At 40.1% G+C, this 19,031-nt stretch overlaps 1 protein-coding gene across 5 annotated transcripts in view; it reads right to left on the bottom strand.

The window, feature by feature from the left end:
- Positions 1–19,031, bottom strand: part of LOC117062052 (serpin B6-like) — a 45,193-nt gene that overhangs the window by 11,045 nt on the left and 15,117 nt on the right. For 2 of the 5 annotated variants that reach the window (XM_033175196.1, XM_033175189.1), the window contains exons 2-3: positions 10,626–10,800; positions 9,039–9,188 (exon numbers count right to left, since the gene is read on the bottom strand). In XM_033175196.1, coding sequence (XP_033031087.1) covers positions 9,039–9,188; positions 10,626–10,790 — 315 coding nt within the window. In that variant the 5' untranslated portion in view covers positions 10,791–10,800. Of the gene's footprint in view, positions 1–9,038; positions 9,189–10,625; positions 10,801–11,460; positions 12,441–14,375; positions 14,663–19,031 lie in introns of those variants that run through there. The other 3 variants (XM_033175180.1, XM_033175169.1, XM_033175159.1) reach the window with 3 other exon arrangements.

Below are 19,031 nucleotides of genomic sequence, written 5' to 3'. Positions count from 1 at the left end.
GCCAATTTTGCTGGCTCACTTCTTTCTCAATGGTTTGGAAATTGGTTAAATTTCTCAATCTAAGAAAATAATCTGAAAGAAAACTGGTGAATCACATATGGATGACTTGTTGCAGTCCTAAGTGATGTTTTCAACTTTTAAACTTTTAAAAATAATTGTCAGTTAAATTAACTTACTATTTTAGAAGCCATGAAGAATAAAACTAAAATAACATCTAATTATCTACTGCTGTTGGTCTTGAATTTTGGAGATACGAATAAATAAATAAATAAGAAATTAATGATAAATAGTTGACAAGTATTTCTCATTTCTTTATTTTGTATTACAATATCAAAACAACATGTTAAACATCAATTTTTAAAAATATCCACCAAAAGTATATATTTATACGTTGGAGTTTTGTTTTTCTTTATGCAGAGGGCTAATAAAAGGTGGTAATAACCTAAATAGTAGCTAAGACTATAAAAATAAGTGAAATGCATCATAAAATCACACTATAATGTACAACTCTCATAAATATTCAACTTTATGCTTCACAGCCTTTCTTGTATACCAGCTGGTTTTGAAACAATTAATTTCTATTTTGAAACAAGTTTAAAAAAGAATGAAAAAAATCATAAAACACAGTAAGAGTGATCTCCCAAACATAAAGAATTCTTGTAAATCAATAAGAAAAACATCCAGCCCCATGGAAAATGTGCCAAGGAAATATAAATAGGTGAGTCACAGAAAAGTTGGAAATGCTGTTCAACAATGAGAACACATGGACACAGGAAGGGGAACAACACACACTAGGGCCAGGAGGGGTTTGGGGGGTGAGGGGAGGGAGAGCATTAGGACAAATAGCTAATGCATGTGGGGCTTAAAACCTAGATGACGGGTTGGCCGGGCGCGGTGGCTCAAGCCTGTAATCCCAGCACTTTGGGAGGCCGAGACGGGCGGATCACGAGGTCAGGAGATCGAGACCATCCTGGCGAACACGGTGAAACCCCGTCTCTACTAAAAATACAAAAACTAGCCGGGCGAGGTGGTGGGCGCCTGTAGTCCCAGCTACTCGGGAGGCTGAGGCAGGAGAATGGCGTAAACCCGGGAGGCGGAGCTTGCAGTGAGCTGAGATCCGGCCACTGCACTCCAGTCCGGGCGACAGAGCGAGACTCCGCCTCAAAAAAAATAAATAAATAAAATAAAAAAATAAAAAAAAAACCTAGATGACGGGCTGATAGGTGCAGCAAACCACCATGGCACAAGTACACTTATGTAACAAACCTACACGTTCTGCTCTTGTATCCTGGGAACGTAAAGTAAAACTTTTTAAAAATGCACTTAAATTTCACATTCTGCTCTGTAATATAAACAGCTGATTAAACAGTTTGATTAGAAAGAAAACAAAAGCCCTTCAATTCCATTAATAATCAAAATGGTGTTTTTGGTGCTTTTCTTGCTTTATGGATATTAGCCCTTGTGTATCATACACGTTGTAATCATTTTATCTCAGGCTATCTTTTTTTTTAACTTTTATTTTTGGTTCAGGAGTACATGTGCAGGTTTATTATATACGTAAATTGCATGTTGTGGGGGTTGGTGTACAGATTACTTTGTCACCCATCACTGATATGCATAGTACCTGTTAGTACAGTTCCTGTTAAGCAGTTTTTGGATCCTCATCCTCCTCCATCCTCCACCCTCAAGTTGGCCCCAGTATCTGTTGTTTTTTCATTTGTGTCCATGTGTACTCAAAGTTTAGCTCCCACTTATAAGTGAGAAAATGCAGTATTTGGTTTTCTGTTGCAGTGTTAGTTTGCTTAGGATAATGGATGTCCAGCTCCATCAATGTTTCTGCAAAGGATATGATCTCATTCATTTTTATGGCTTCATTGTATTCCATTGTATATATGTAGCGCATTTTTAAAAAATCCAGTCTACCACTGATGGACATTTAGGTCGATGATATGTCTTTGCTATTGTGAGTAGTGCTGCAATGAACATATGTGTGCATGTGCCTTTATGGCAGAAGAATTTATATTCCTTTGGGTAATAATAGGATTGCTGGGTCAAATGGAAATTCTGTTTCAAGTTCTTTGAGAAATCGCCAAATTGCTTTCCACAATGGCTGAACTAATTGACATTCCCACCAACTATTTACTTTTCTCTGCAGCCTTGCCAGCATCTGTTATTTTTTGACTTTTTAACAATGGCCATTCTGACTGCTGTGTGACGGTATCTTATTGTGGTTTTGACTGGCATTTATCTAATGATTACTGATGTTAAGCATTTTCATACGTTTGTCGGCAAACTTTTGAAAAGTGTCTGTTCATGTCCTTTGCCTACTTTTTAATGGAGTTATTTGTTTTTTGCATATAAAACAAAATTCTTTAGATTCTGGGTATTAGACCTTTATCGAATGTATATTTTGCAAATATTTTCTCCCATTCTGTATGTTGTCTGCTTGTTATCTTAGCAGTTTTCTTGCTGTGCAGAAGATCTTAAGTTTAAATGGGTCCCATTTGTCAATTTTTGTTTTTGTTGCAGTTGCTTTTGGTGTTGTTATTGGGAAATATTTGCTAGTTCCTATGTCCAGGATGGTATTTCCTAGATTATCTTCAGAGATTTTATAGTTCTAAGTTTTACATTTAAGTCTTTAACCCATTTTGAGTTGATTTTTGTATGTGGTGTAAGGAAGAAGTCCAGTTTCAATATTTTGCATATGGCTAGCCAGTTATCCCAAACACATTTGTTGAATAAGAGTCCTTTCTCCATGGTTTGTTTTTGTCACATATCAGATGCTTGTAGGTGTGTAGCATTATTTCTGGGCTCTGAATCCTGTTCCATTGGTCGTTGCGTCAGTTCTTTTACCAGTACCATGCTGTTCTGGTTACTGTAACCTTGGAGTATAATTTGAAGGCAGGTATGTGATGCCTTCAGCTTTGTTCTTTTTTTTTTTTAATTCTTTTATTATTATTATTATACTTTAAGTTCTAGGGTACATGTGCACAACGTGCAGGTTTCTTACATATGTATACATGAGCCATGTTGGTGTGCTGCACCCATTAACTCGTCATTTACATTAGGTGTATCTCTTAATGCTATTCCTCCCCCCAACCCCCTCCCCACAATAGGACCCAGTGTGTGATGTTCCCCTTCCTGTGTCCAAGTGTTCTCATTGTTCAATTCCCACCTATGAGTGAGAACATGTGGTATTTGGTTTTCTGTTCTTGCGATAGTTTGCCGAGAATGATGGTTTCCAGCTGCATCCATGTCCGTACAAAGGACATGAACTCATCCTTTTGTATGACTGCATAGTATTCCATGGTGTATATGTGCCACATTTTCTTAATCCAGTCTGCCAGTGATGGACATATCAGTTGATTCCAAGTCTTTGCTATTGTGAATAGTGCCGCAGTAAACATACGTGTGCATGTGTCTTTATAGCAGCATGACTTATGATCCTTTGGGTATATCCCCAGTAATGGGATGGCTGGGTCAAATGGTATTTCTAGTTCTAGCTTTGTTCTTTTTGCTCAGGATTGCCTTCACTATGTGGGCTGTTTTTTTTTTTTTTTTGGTTTCATGTAAGTTTTAAAATAGTTTTATTCTAATTCTGTGAAGAATGTCATTGTAGTTTTATATAAATAGTTTTATATAAATAGCATTGAATCTGTTAATATAATACATATAATCATATAGATAGACCACTAATCTTTTGTATGGTTTTGCATGTCTCAATTGCCTTTAGTTAGGCCCTGGTTTTAGTTTTTTTGTCTTCTGCTAGCTTTGGGGCTGGTTTGCTCTTGTTTCTCTAGTTCCTCCAATTGTAATGTTGTGTTGTTAATTTCAAATCTTTCTAACTTTTTGATGTGGGTGTTTAGAGCTATAATCCCCCCATCTTAACACTGTTTTGGCTGTGTCCCAGATATTCTGTTATGGTATATGTTTGTTTACATGAGCTTTAATGAATTCATGGATTTCTGTCTTAATTTCATTATTTACCCAGGAATCATTCAGGAGCAGATTGTTTAATTTCTATGTAATTGTGTGGTTTTGGGCAATTTTCATCACATCGATTTCTATTTTTATTGTACTATGATCCAAGAATGTGGTTGGTATGATTTCATTTTTCAGAATTTGCTGGGTATTGTTTTATGCCTAACTGTGTGGTCAATTTTATAGTATGTGCCATGTACAGATGAGAAGAATGTATATTCTATTGTTTTGGGGTGGAGAGGTCTGTAGATGTCTGTTAGGTCCATTGGTCAACTATTGCGTTCAGGTCCTGAATATCTTTGTCAGTTTTCTTCCATGATTATCTGTCTAATACTGTCAGTGAGGTGTTATTTTCTCGCATTATTATTGTATGACCTCTTCCTAGATCCTCTTATTGAATTGAGTCTTTTACCAATGTGCAGTACACTTATTTGCCTTTTTTGATCTTTGTTGGTTTAAAGATTGTTTTGTCTGAAAATAGAACAGAAATCTCTGCCTTTTTATGTATTCCATTTGCTTCATAGATTTTTTTTCTCTATCCCTTTACTTTGAGCCTATGTGTGTATTTGCATGTGAGACTTGTCTCTTGAAGATAGCATACCACTGGGTTGGGCATCTTTATTCAATGTACCACTCTGTGCCTTTTAATTGGGGCATTTAGACCAGTTACATTTGAGGTTAGTATTGATATGAGTAGATTTGATCCTGTCATCATATTGTTAGCTGGTTATTATGCAGACTTCGTTGTGTGGCTGCTTTATGGTGTCACTGATCTATGTATTTACATTTGTTTTTGTAGTAGCTGGTAATGATCTTTCCCTTCCATATTTAGTACTCCCTTCAGGACCTCCTGCAAGGTAGGTCTGGTGGTAATGAATTCCTTTAGCACTTGCTTGTCTGAAAAGGATCTTATTTCCCCTTTGCGTATGAAGTTTAGCTTGGCTGGATATGAAATTATTGGTTCAAAATTATTCAAAATTATTTTCTTTAAGAAAGCTAAATGTTGCCCCCTGCCCCAATCTCTTCTGGCTTGCAATGTTTCTGCTAACAGGTTTGCTGTTAGCCTGATAAGATTCCCTTTGTAGTTGACCTGCCCCTTCTGTTTTTTTCTTCTTCATTTCGACTTCGGAGAATCTTATGATTATGCGTCTTGAGGATGGTCTTCCTGTGTAGTATTTCGCAGGGGTTCTCTGTATTTTCTAAATTTGAATGCTGTCCTCTCTAGCGTTTGGGGGAGATTTTCATGAATGATATCCTGAAATATGTTTGCCAAGTTGCTTGGTTTCTCTCTCTCTCTTTCAGAGATGTCAATGAGTCATAAATTTGGTTTCTTTACATAATCCTATATTTCTTGAAGGTTTTGTTGATTCTTATTTTCTTTATTTTTATATGAATGAGTTATTTTGGAAAGCCAGTCCTCAAGCTCTGAGACTGTTTTCTCATGTGGTCAATTCTGCTGTTAATATAGCAATTTCACTGTGAAATTATTGTAGAGTGTTTTTCAGCTCTATCAATTCAATTTGCTTCTTTCTTATAATGGCCACTTTGTCTATGAGCTCTTGTATTGTTTTATTGTAATCATTAGGTCTCTTGGATTGGGTTTTGACTGTCTCCTGTATGTTGATGATCTTTGTTCCTATCCATATTCTGAATTATGTTTCTGATGTTTCAGCTGTTTCGGCTTGGCTAAGAATCATTGTTAAGGAACTAGTGTGACTGTTTAGAGATAAGAAGACATGCTTTTTGAGTTACCAGAGTTCTTCTGCTGGGTCTTTCTCATTTGTGTGGGCTGATGTTCCTTTGGTCTTTGAGGCTGCTGTGCTTTGGATAGATTATTTTGCTATTTTCTTCTTTGATGAACTTGGAGGTTTGATTACAGCACAAGATGGTTTTGGTTGATGGACTCTGATTCTAGTCTACTCCTGGGTCTTGGGGGTGCTCCTTCTGATCACTTTCTCCATGCCTGTGTTTCTTTTGTTGGGTGTTCTGGTCCATAGGGCTCCCTCAGTCAGGGCCCACAGCTGGCAGACAAGCTGTATCCTTGCCAGGTCAGTCCTAATCTGCTGCCGCTGTGCTTCCTGGGGAAACACAGAGTTACACCTTCCAGCAGAGTTCAAGTGGAAGTGGAACCACTGGGCTAGAAGCCCTAGTGAGTGTGGCCCATCTGCCTGTGACAGGCAGGAGTGGATGGACTTGTCCACCCTGCCATTCAGGTGTTTCCAGGGTGACAGGGGTCTGTGCCTCTCGACAAACTTAGGAAGCAGCAGGACTGTTGGGCTGGAAGCTCTGGCAAGTGTGGTTTGCCTGGCTATCAACCAGAGGTGGGTGGAAATGACTGCTCTGCCTTCTGGGTGCTTCCTGGGACAACAGAAAGCTGCCACTGCAAGATGAGTTCTCACAGAAGTAAGATCACTGGACTGGAAGCTTTAGTAGGTATTACCTGCCTGGCTACCAGTGGTAGGGGCAGGTGGAGTCACACACTCTGCTCACCATGTGCTTCCAGGGGCAACAGAAAAGCTGCATCCACTGGCTGAGTTCACAGAGAAGCAGCAGCACTGGGCCGGAAGCTCTAGCAGGTGTTGCCAGTCTGACTACCAATGGCCAGGGTAGGCAGGTCACATGCCCTGCTCTCCAGGTTATTCCTGGAACAACAGAAGACTGTGACCTCCAGCTGAGTTCACGGGAGCGTGACCACTGGGCTGGAAGCTACAGCTAGCATTTCCCACCTGGCTACCAGTTGCAGGGGTGGGTGGGGTTGCATGCTCTGCCACCTGGGTGTTTCCTGGGACGATAGGAACCTGTGCCCAATAGCTGAGTTCACACAGAAGTTTGGCTGGTTGTTGGGCCAGAAGCTCTAGCAGGCATTGTCCACCTGGTTACTTGTGGTGGGGGAAGTTGGGGTCACACAGCATGCCATCCAGGTGTTTCTAGGGACAAGATAAAACTACACCCTCCAGCTGAGTTCACACGGAAGTGGGACCGCTGGGCCAGAAGCTCTACCAAGCATTGCCTTCCTGGCTATGAGTGGTGGGAGTGGGTGGGTCATGCACCCTGTCATCTGAGTGTTTCCTGGGAAAACGTGAGGCTGTGCTCTCCAGGTCAGTTCACACAAAAGCAGGACCACTGGGCAGAAGCTGGCCCCAAGCCCTGTCTGGTAAGAAGGGGCGGAGCAAACTTACGGATCCCAGGCACTGCAACTGTGGCTTCTAATGGGGATGTGACACCAGTGACAGTCTGCTTCCGGGCCCAAGGCTTGTAGCGGCCTTCTTGGATTCGAGAATTGCCCCCACAATACGTCCAGGTGGCTCTCTGCCTCAGTCTAGAAGTGCGGTGGTGGGGTATTAGGGGTCAGGGGATCCTCCCATTCTCAATCATACACAGGTCCTGGTGGACTGTGTGAATTCCCCTGGGGGCTCTCACTCACTCACCCTTTCCTTTGTTGAACAGAATCTCCTGGCTCCATGCTGAGCTCACATAGGCTGGTTCCTGGATTCCTTCCTCTCTGATCTCTGTGCTCCCCTCCCACCTTGATGGAACCCAGTGTAATTTCTCAGATGGTTGATCAGTGTGCAGTGTCAGTGTTCATTACCCCTTCTATTTCTTCTCATATGTACAGCGGTACACATGAGCTGCTTCTAGCCCAATATCTTGGTTGGCTCTACCCTTCCAAAAGTTTATAGGGTTATAATATGCAGTGCTGTTGATAGTAGGTGGAAATGAGTACTTTACACATATCCTTTGGGGAATGTAAGTGGCTATAATACCAGTAACAGCAATTTGGCAATATTTATTAAAGCTTCAAAGTTTCATTCCCTTCCTCCCTTCTGCACATCCATTTTAGACAGTAACGAATACACATGAGCACAAAATCTTGTACAAGGATATTAGAGTCTGTAATGGTCCAGATTAAATACAACCTAAATGCTCAGCAATAAGGGAAAGGTTTGCTCCATCACGGTACAGTCCTACTTAGGAATACTAGAAAATGGGTAAAAAGAGTGACATAGATACGCATATGCTGAGATGGAAAGAATTTAAGACGTATTGTTAAGTAAAAGGAAACAAAGTATAAAACAATATGTATAGTATAATAACAATGTAGGGGGGAACCTCACAAAGCAAAATTTCTGTTTGTGAAGCAGGATAGACTTCAAATTTATAAAAGCTCAGACATTGAGGAGTATTGGAGTTAGAGGTTAATGAGGGTTCTTGATTTATATGCATTACTTGCAGTTTTGTGTAAGAAATTACTTGAGTACCTTTGTTTTTGTTTGTTTGCTTGTTTGTTTGTTTGAGATGGAGTCTCGCTCTGTCGCCCAGGCTGGAGTGCAGTGGTGCCATCTCAGCTCACTGCAATCTCCACCCCCCAGGTTCAAGGGATTTTTTTGCCTCAGCCTCCCAAATAGCTGGGATTACAGGTGCCCGCCACCATGCTCGGTTAATTTTTGTATTTTTAGTAGAGACGGGGTTTCATCATCTTGGCCAGGCTGATCTTGAACTCCTGACTTCGTGATCCACCTGCCTTGGCCTCCCAAAGTGCTGGGATTACAGGCGTGAGCCACCGCGCCCCACCGAGTACCTTTGTTTTTAAAAAATAAACAAGTCATTAAAGCCTTGTCAACAAATAGAGCCAAGGTAGTTAGCTAAAATATGTTTTAAAAGATTTGCGGTGTCTAAAAATCCAATCAAAATATTTAAATGCATAAAAAGTTAGGAAAGTGTCATGATGCACAAAAAATTAACAACATCTGCAAAGCAATTACTAGAAATACTCATTTTGATCATTTCTTTGTTTCAGCTGATTCATCTCCAATTGTGCTATGCTCTGTGTCAGTTCTTTTATAAAGATTAAGTCATTTAAGCTTCATGAAAGTCTTGTCAGTATTTGCTATAAGACTTATTTTACAGACAATAAAACAATCAGAGGAGCCATGAGGTTAGGGAATGAAGTTGTGAATTCAGGCCCACCTGTATGAATTCATAGCCCACATTCTTTCTACTACTGTCCATCACATTGCTATCTTTATTTTCTTGATAAAACATAAAGTACAACTTACTGTGTGGAAGTCATAAGACTTTTCTCCGAAGAGCCTGTTAGCAGTTTTAAGCAAGTACTGTGTACCAGTTCTGTTAATTTCAGCAAGAAGTGACTGAAAACTTTGGTGAATATCTCCATCTTCACCTCCAATTTTACTAAAAGAGAGTGCCTGAAATTTAAAAAAACAAATAAAATTTTCAGTATTCTCTGACTTCAAAAATAGGCACAATGCTAAATTCAACATTAAGAGATTTATAGAGATTTATAGATCCTTACTACAGCATAAAAGACGATTAATCTAATTTATATGATTTGGCTATGTCTCCCCCCAAAATCTCATCTTGAATTATAATTCCCATAATCCTCACATGTTAAGGGTGAGACCAGGTGGAGGTAATTGGTCATGGGGGCAGTTTCCTCCATGCTGTTCTCACGATAGGGAGTGAGTCTCTCAAGAGCTGATGGTTTTATAAGTGTTGGGCATTTCCCCGGCTTGCACTCACTCCATCCTGCTACCCTGTGAAGAAGGTGCCTCCTTCTCCTTTGCCTTCTGCCATGATTGTAGGTTTACCGAGGCCTCCCCAGCAATGTGGAACTGTGAGTTTATTAAAACTCTTTCCTTTATAAATTACCCAGTCTCAGGTATTGCTTTATAGCAGTATGAGAATGCACTACTGGCCGGGCGCGGTGGCTCAAGCCTGTAATCCCAGCACTTTGGGAGGCCGAGACGGTGGATCACGAGGTCAGGAGATCGAGACCATCCTGGCTAACACGGTGAAACCCCGTCTCTATTAAAAATACAAAAAAAAACTAGCCGGGCGAGGTGGCGGGTGCCTGTAGTCCCAGCTACTCAGGAGGCTGAGGCAGGAGAATGGCGAAAACCCGGGAGGCGGAGCTTGCAGTGAGCTGAGATCTGGCCACTGCACTCCAGTCAGGGCGACAGAGCGAGACTCCGCCTCAAAAAAAAAAAAAAAAAAAAAAAAAGAGAATGCACTATTACACTAATTAAAGATAGAAAATGTGTTGAAATCCACCCATTCTCCCTACCTATAGCTCTTCTTAAGCTTCCCTATAATCACTTCCTGTGGAAAATCAATGTTATCTAAATATTGGTATGACTAGATATGCCTTTTGCAAACCCTAACAAAATGATTCAGGTTACTTAAACGCTCACTGTTTGTGGTACTTTGTCTAAAAACACAGCTGCCAAACATGTGTTCTGTCTCTGCATATAAATGGTGTTCCTGACACCAAAAGATAGAGTCTCCCTCCTCTTTGTTAGGATCTGGGATGGGCCTGTGACTTACTTTTAACAAGAGAATGCAGATGTAGCTCTGTTCTAAGCCTAGACCTTAAAAAGCCTGGCAGCTTCCACTTTGACTCTCTTATAACCCAGCTACCATGATGTAAGAATGCACAAGCTTCCCTGAGGAAAGGCCATGTGGAAGGGCTCTGGAGGAATGAAAAGACTTGCTTGTAGGGTACTCAGACCCCAGTCACCAAGCAGCACCAAGGCCCAGATATGTGAGACCTTCTTGGACCTTCTAGACTAGCATTACTGATAAATTAGTAGCATTTATTGTTGTCTTGAAGTGGCTTTAGGTACCTGAGACATCTGGGCTGCAGTGTTTCCCTTCGCTCCCATGAAAACCATGGCCAAGGCTGACGACATGCTCATGGGTGAAAACAATACGTTGTTCGAGTTGTTTTCCCCTAGCTTTTTCAAAAGGTTTAATGCAAAGGTGCCATTTGCTTCTGATAGAGCGTCCATGACAGTGAGCCTGAAACAATGGATTTAAAAACAATTTTACATCAATATGGGCTTACTATGTATTGCATTTTCACTTTATTTATTAATAGAGTGGATACTTTTCCTCAGTGAACAAATAGGTACACATACAAAAACGAAACTGGGGCTTTTGATGCGTGATTTCATTTAATCTGTACAACCTGATGGGGTAGGTGCAGCGAATATTTGCATTTTACAAGCAAATAAATGGAGTCTTCGCTGTGTCGGTATCTTGCCTCTGAGGATACCCAGCTACAAACAGCAAAGCAAGGATTAGCAACCAGGTCTGTGCTTGCTGAGCAACATTGTAGATCTAGATCTAGGGTTCCTCTTAGTCTCTTAATCACCGTGGTACAAGGTTTTTTTTTTTTTTTTAGAAAGCAGAAAGCAAGTTAAAGCTATCTTTTTAAAACATGAAATTCATAAGTACAAAAACTATTAATTTCCAGCACTGGTAAAATAGGTATTCCTTCCTGTACTCTACAACTGATTATGTAAATATTTTCAGAGTGTAATTTAGAATCATATTTTAAAAAGGAAGGAAGGAAGAGAGGGAAGGAGGAAGGATAGAAAAAAGAAAATGCCAAGAAAATATTTATACATTCAGAAAAAAAAATTTATTTCAAAGGATTTCACTGAAAGTAAAACTCACATGTACTGATAAGAAATGTTTTGCAGAAAGATGACTAGTGAAGCACTTCATATGCTACACAGATAATCTTTAAATGGCCAACAATAGAGAACCAGTTAGATTCTGTCATATCTGTGATTGAATATAAATGAAGATTAATGTTAAGTGTAAATTAGAAATAAAGTTACATATAAGTATAATTCACAAATAGACTGGAAAGAAATACTGAATATCGAATACTTCTGGGCAATGGGTAATTTTGATGTTAGTTATATTCTCCTGTATTTTTGCATTTTCTGCAATGTGTGTATATTCTTTTTAGGGTGATTTAGTCAGATTTGCTCTTTATGAAATTAATGAACTGGCACTTAGTTGTAAAGTCAAATAATTCTAGGAGAGACATTATACAAATCAACAGGCACCTTCCCATTCCTCCCAACTTCCTAGAAGCAATCAATCACAAGTCAGCTTGCTCTTTCTCCTGGCATTTACCTCCATATTTAGCTATAATAGGTGTATACTACTGTTTTCGACCTAACAATTTTAGACATCATCTATTGCCTTCCTAATTTATGGAATTACATCCCTTACTTCAGTCACTGCACTTCACCTCCTCTATCCAAGTGTTTGCTTTAGTGCAATTAAATAGTATTCATAGCTAAGCCAAGTAGTGAACAATTAATCCATTCCTCTTCTCACATAACTCTGTTTTTCCTTATGTTAATATTTCTTCCACCTCACCTTCTTTGGCTTTCTTTTATATACAGCAAATTTGTCCCCAAGTGTTCCACCAATCAGTCAAATCTTTTCAGCAATTTCTTCATATGCTCAACCACATATGAATAATCTCAGTCCCATTGCTCTTCTCCCACAGTCTCTCACCCTGCTGGTGTGCAGGTTTCTTTAATCTGTAAGATTTTCATTCCCAAAGCAGAATTTTCATAAGCAGAGAACAACTTTCCCTACTATTATACTTTAGTTAGTGGCCAACTTATTGTTTGTCAATTTGGTAAACATAAACTTTTACTTTAAACTTTAAAGCACACTACTAACACAGCAAATAAAATATTTTTAAACAAAAAAAGCAAATAAAATAATTCTAAATCTTTGATTATGAAGATTTGTAATCAATGCCTAAATGTTTAAAATAAAATAAAAGCTTTTCTAGGGCCATACCAGTGACAAAACTGAGATAGATGTTCCATTTTGGTTTCTAAATATATTATGACGTAAATTATATTGGTGTTTAAATACGTTACATACCTTTCTTTTCTAAACATCCTTGCATTCAGAGGCTGTCTGCTGGGCTGTAATTGTACTACCTTCTCTTTCATAATTCCAATGTGTTGCATCCATTGCTATTGATCACTCACTTTGCTGACTATTCCTTTCTAAACTCACTTCTCTTTAGTGTGCAGCATCCCTGTCTCATCTAAGACAGCCCTTTGCCAATGTCCTTTGTTTTGAACCTCAATGCCTTTTCTGCTTCGTTGTTTATTCCTTTGTTTGGCTAGAACAATAGTTTTCTAAGACAGAATACATAAATTTTGATTTATTGCATATCTGAAAATATTTTTATTCTACTACTAGATACTATTGATTGTTCGCTGGGACCAAATACGAATGTTACTTTTCACATCAGTCTTATAAATCACAACAGGGAGGAGAGAGCTCTGGGTCACATTTCTGTCATCAGACACAATTAGACACCAGAAGCAAGAGGACCCTCACCTGACCCACCCAGTTTCCCCCAGCATCTAAGTATGCCTGACAGCATCTGAATATTAATTTTCTGTAAGTTCTGTTTTCCAAGCTTAGTTTTTTTTTATTATTATACTGTAAGTTCCAGGGTACATGTGCACAACGTGCAGGTTTGTTACATATGTATACATATGCCATCTTGGTGTGTTGCACCCATTAACTCGTCATTTACATTAGGTATATCTCCTAATGCTATCCCTCCCCCCTCCCTCCATCCCACAACAGGCCCCGGTGTGTGATGTTCCCCTTCCTGTGTCCAAGTGTTCTCATTGTTCAATTCCCACCTATGCGTGAGAACATGTGGTATTTGTTTTTTTGTCCTTGATTCTCACCAAACTTGGTTTTAAAGGGCAGTGGGAGGAGAAAAGGAAGTAACGTAAGTGGCAATATGATCTAATACAACAAAATTAAAATATGATTAAAAGGCCCCCACCATCTTACCTTAAGGACAATGATTTTTGAAATATTTTATCCTGTCAGTGAATGTAATAAAAACAAGATCTGGAATGTCCCTCACGATGATCTTTGCAGGCCTGCACACTCTCAAAAGTGCTGTGGTGTTGGCCAGACTCTGGGGGCCAGAGAGGGCTGTGAAACCCGTGCGCTCATTCTTGGAAAAGGCGCTGGGGTAGGCGCAGGGTCCAGGCTGCCTTTGGGACCCACCCCTAGTTCTCTCTCGAGGGTCTTCGGTACCTTCAGAAATTCCCAACGCACTGTTCTCTGCGGCATCACCTATGGCCAAGCGGCCCTGAGCTATGACACCAACATTCTGCGACGCCCCCATCCCACAGGTGGCCCATCTCCTGGATCCTGGAGGTGCGCGCTCCCGGGGTCCTGGGGTCCTGGGGTCCTAGGGTCCTAGTGTTCTGAGGCATCACAGCCCCCTCCCACCCCAAAGAGTACTTCACCACAGAGGATCGCGGGGCGTCATTGTCCGCACCCCTGCTTCCCAGCTCCTGCGTGCTGAGCTGAGCTGAGCCTGGAGGCTCATCCCCCAGCTCCACGCGATCTCCCCCCACAACCGCCCTGACCACACCAGGATCCACAGGGGTCGCAGCCAGGCGCAGCCACGCCCCTGCCCTCGGGGAGGCCCCGGCCCGAGACCAAGTGAAAGAGGGGAGCCCCGGGAAGGAGCTCAGGAAACTTTGCCAGGTTCCGCTTTCCCGGGCTCCTACCGTTTCCTGGGGGCGGGAGCGAATAACCCGATGCCTGCCTGTGGTAGCCGCTCCCAAAGCTAGACACATACCGCAGCTGAGGGCACCGTTGCCCAGGAGCGAGGGGAGGCCGGTGGTAGTGACGGGAATAGAAGTGTCTGGGCGGCGCGGAGTATCAGATCCTAGTGAGTGGGGAGGCGGGCGGAGTCGGGACCCGAGCAGGCACCACCCAGCAGGCGCGTGGGCAGGAGGGCGGGGCGGGTCCCGCAGGCGGAGGGGATTTTCTGGTGCGCAAGAAGCGGCCACTCGCTGTGCAGAAAAAAGCCCCTACTCTCCGGGAGCTTTCAATCAGGAAGTGATAATCCACCCGCACCTCACCCCGAGTTAAAGTGTCTTTGTAGTGAACTGTGAATCATAATTTCAGGGACCAGAAGAATGCCAATTCCTGGTACATAGATAGATGTAAGGTGCACATTGCCTTACAGAAATTTAAAATGAACCCTCTATGTAGGGGTCTTGTGATAAGAATTAGATAAGAATTAGACTTTGGGGCATTGACGTTGGGGCATTAGATAAGAATTAGACTTTGGGGATTTGACAATTATAGAAATTAGTGTGAAACCTTATTTCCCATTTTGGAGCAGTCATGGGGAACAGAAAGGTTTCAGGTGACTGGGGGTGGGGAGAAGGCTAGCCAGATTTTTATTATTTATTAATTATTTATTTTTATTAATAGATAATAGCTGACATTGTTTGAGGGTGCATAATTTAATACATTCATATAATTTATAAATATGAAATCTGTTATTGGGGCTTCCAACATCTTAAATATTTGTCTTTATGCAGAAACATTCAAATTTCTTCTAGTTATTTTGAAATATAAAATAGATATATTATAAATACATATATGTAATATATAATAAATATACAAAATATAATATTTTGAAATTGTAAACTATTTTCACTTCACTGATCTGTTAGACACTAGGTCTTAGCTTCTATGAAATTGCATATTTGTACCCATTAATCAATCTCTCTTCAACACTCTCTTCCCTCTACCGTTCCTCACCTCTGGAAAGCTTCAGTCTACTTGCCATCTTCATGAGATCCACTTTTTTAGCTCCCACCTATAAGCGAGAACATGCAGTATTTGTCTTTCCATACTTGGGTTATTAACACTTAACCTTATGACCCCTAGTTCCATCTATGTTGTTGCAAATGATAGAATTTCATTTCATTCTTTTCTATGCTGAACAATATTCCATTGTGTATATATATCACATTTTCTTCATTCATCCATTGATGGGTGCTTAGGTTGGTTCCATATTTTCTCTATTGTGAATAGTGCTGCAATAAACATGGAAGCATGGGAGGGCAGATATTCCTCACTACAGTGATATCCTTTCTTTTAGATCTATACCCAGCAGTGGAATTGATGGTAATATGACAGCTCTATTTTTAGGATTTTGCAAAACCTCCATAGAGTTTTCTATAGCGGCTGTACTAATTGACATTCCCACTAAGAGGGTTTCCGTTTCTCTATATTCTCACTCACCAGCATTTCGTTATTTTATTATTCCTTTTTGTTTTCTTTCTTTCTCTGTCATCGTCTTCTTCTTCTTCTTCTTTTTTTTTTTTTTTTTTTGACAGTTTTGCTCTTGTTGCTCGGGTTGGAGTGCAATGGCGTGATCTCAGCTCACTGCAACCTCCACCTCCTAGGTTCAAGTGATTCTCCTGCCTCAGCCTCCCAAGCAGCTGGGATTACAGGCATGTGCCACCACGCCTGGCTAGTTTTGTATGTCTATTAGAGACAGGGTTTCACCATGTTGGTCAGGCTGGTATTTAACTCCTGACCTCAGGTGATCCACCCACCTCGGCCTCCCAAAGTGCTGGATTACAGGTGTGGGCCACCACGCCTGGCCCCTCGTCATTTTCATACAAGCCATTTTAACTGGAATGAGATGATAGCTCATTGTGGTTTTAATCTGCATTTCTCTGATGATTAGTGATGTTGAACACTTTTTCATACACCATTGGCTATTTGTATGTCTTCTTTTGAGAAATCTCTGTTCAGATCTTTTGCCCATTTTTTAAATCATTTTTTTTTTTTTGGCTGTTAAATTGTTTGAGATCCTTATATATTCTGCTTATTAATCCCTTGTCAGATGGATAGTTTTGAAAAATGTTCTCCCACTCTGTGCATTATCTCTTCCTTTTGTTGATTGTTTATTTTGCTGTGCAGAAGCTTTTTAGCTTGTTGTAATCCCAATTGTCTATTTTTGTTTTGGTTTTCTGTGCTTTTGAGCCATTGCACATTAAAAAAAAAAAAAAAAAAAAAAAGTACTTTGCCTAGACCAATGTCCTGGAGCATTTCCTCAGTGTTTTCTTCTAGTAGTTTCATAGTGTCAGGTCATAGATTAAAGTCTTTCACTCATTTTGATTTGTTTGCTGTGTGTATTGAGAGATAGGAGTCTAGTTTCATTCTTCTGACAATGGTTATCCAGTTTTCAGAGCACCATTTATTGAAGACTGTATTTTCCCCATTTTATGTTCCTGGCATCTTTGTCAAAAATGAGTTTGCTGCAAATGTGTGTATTTATATCTGGGTTCTCTACTGTGCTCAATTGGTCTATGTGTTTTTATGCTGGACTATACTGATTTGCTTAGTATAGCTTTGTAGTATATTTTGAAATCAGGTAGTTTGATGCCTCCAGCTTTGTTTTCTTTGCTCAGGATTGCTTTGGCTATTTGGGGTCTTTTGTGGCTCCCCACAAATTGTGGGATTGTTTTTTCTATTTCTATGAAGAATAACATTGGTATTTTGATAGGGATTGCACTGAATCAGTAAATTGCTTTTGGGTGGTAATTTTAACAACATTAATTCTTCCAATCCATGATGTTGAAGAGTATGAATATCTTTCTAGTTTTTCTGAGTCCTCTTCAATTATTTTCATGAATATTTTATAGTTTATCTTGTAGAAATCTTTTACTTCTTTGGTTAAATTGATTATCAGGTGTTTCCTATTTTATATTTTTTGTAGCTATTGTAAGTGGTATTCCATTCTTGGTTTCTTTTTCTGATTTTTCACTGTTGTTGTATAAAAATCTTACTGATTTTTGCAAGCCAATTTTGTATCCTCCAGCTTCATTGCTTCACTGATCAGTTTTAACAGATATTTGGCGGAGTCTTTAGGTTTTTCTAAGATTATGTCATGTGTAAACAAAGCTAATTTGAGTTTTTCCTTTTCAGTTTGGCTGCCTTTATACTTCTTTCTCATGCCTAATTGCTCTGGCCAGGACTTCCAGTAAGGTATTAAATAAAGTGGGTGAAATTAGGCATCCTTGTCTTGTTGCAGATCTTATTGAAATGTTTTCAATTTTTCCCCATTCAGTATGACATTAATTGTGGATTTGTCATCTATAAACTTTATTATTTTGAGGTATATTTGTTCTATACCCAGTTTGTTGAGGGCTTCTATCATAAAGGGATGTAGAATTATATGAAGTACTTTTTTAGCATCTATTGAAATAATCATATAGTTTTTGTTTTTGGCTCTGTTAATGAGCTGTATTGCATGTATTGATTCATGCACATTCAACCATCTTGGCATACCCAGGATGAATCTCACTGAGGAAAGCTTTCCCAGAACTCTCCAGTTTGGTAATTCTACTTTAAAAAATCCCCATGCCCACTTTGCACTTCAACCCAATTAAATCTTAGGAAATGGAATTGGGCAGCAATAATTTATAAAGCTCTCCAGGTGATTTCAGTGTGGAATCCTAAAAGTAACCGTTCCCAAGAACATCTCCTCAGTAGTCTTGATGCAGGATTCACCCACATCTTTTCTCCATGATTCTGAAAAGCCCTCTCTGTAGTAGCTAAAGACTCACATTTGAACTGTGCCCAAACTTTCCTGCTCTTACAATTGGAAAATGCCAATATCACTCCCCAATTGTGTACCAATTACTCCTTGTTGTTCAGATCTAGCTCCAGACTTTGGGCCCAACTTCATTCATCCACTCCTTTTTCTCCTTGACCAGCTCAACAAGTTAAAATATGATAAACACTTTTACCTTATTCCCACTGCCCAGTTGTTTCAAAGTTGTTTACTAAGGACATAATTTGGTAACTGAGAGTTTCATTATAAACACAAGTGTCCCAGGTTGGAAAAATAGTGCATGCAAGTGCAGAGAGGGCTGAGATGGCACCATGATGTTGGATAACTGTGACCATTTCAGGCCTTCAGTGGCACAGACAATTGGAATGAGGCACCACAGAAAAGCCTCTGTTGTGTCTACAGGAGCAGATCATGAAGGGCCATGTCAACTCTAGGGGGAGTTTCTTCATTCCCTGTGGACAATGGGAAATCACTAAAATATTTTAAGCCGAGGAGAAACATAGTCATATTTGTATTTTACAAAGATTCCTTTGACTGCATCACGGAAGATATTGTAGGAGGCTGCCATCACATGTAGTGAGGTGTTAGGGGGACACAGCATGGGTGAGAGATAAGGAAAGCTGAAATGAGGCAGAGTCAAGGGAAATGGAGAGGAGGGATTTCTAGGACATAGATGAGGCATCACTTCTTGGGCCATGAACGGAGGAGGGGGTGGGAAGTATCAAAGATGAATCCAAGAAAGAATGAAACTAATTTTTGTAACAGTGCAATGAAATGT

Source organism: Trachypithecus francoisi, unplaced genomic scaffold (assembly GCF_009764315.1).
Source record: "Trachypithecus francoisi isolate TF-2019V2 unplaced genomic scaffold, Tfra_2.0 Contig01474, whole genome shotgun sequence".
In the NCBI taxonomy this organism is placed as follows: domain Eukaryota; kingdom Metazoa; phylum Chordata; class Mammalia; order Primates; family Cercopithecidae; genus Trachypithecus; species Trachypithecus francoisi.
Note: the sequence above shows the minus strand (reverse complement) of the source record. Positions and strands in the feature narration are given on the sequence as shown.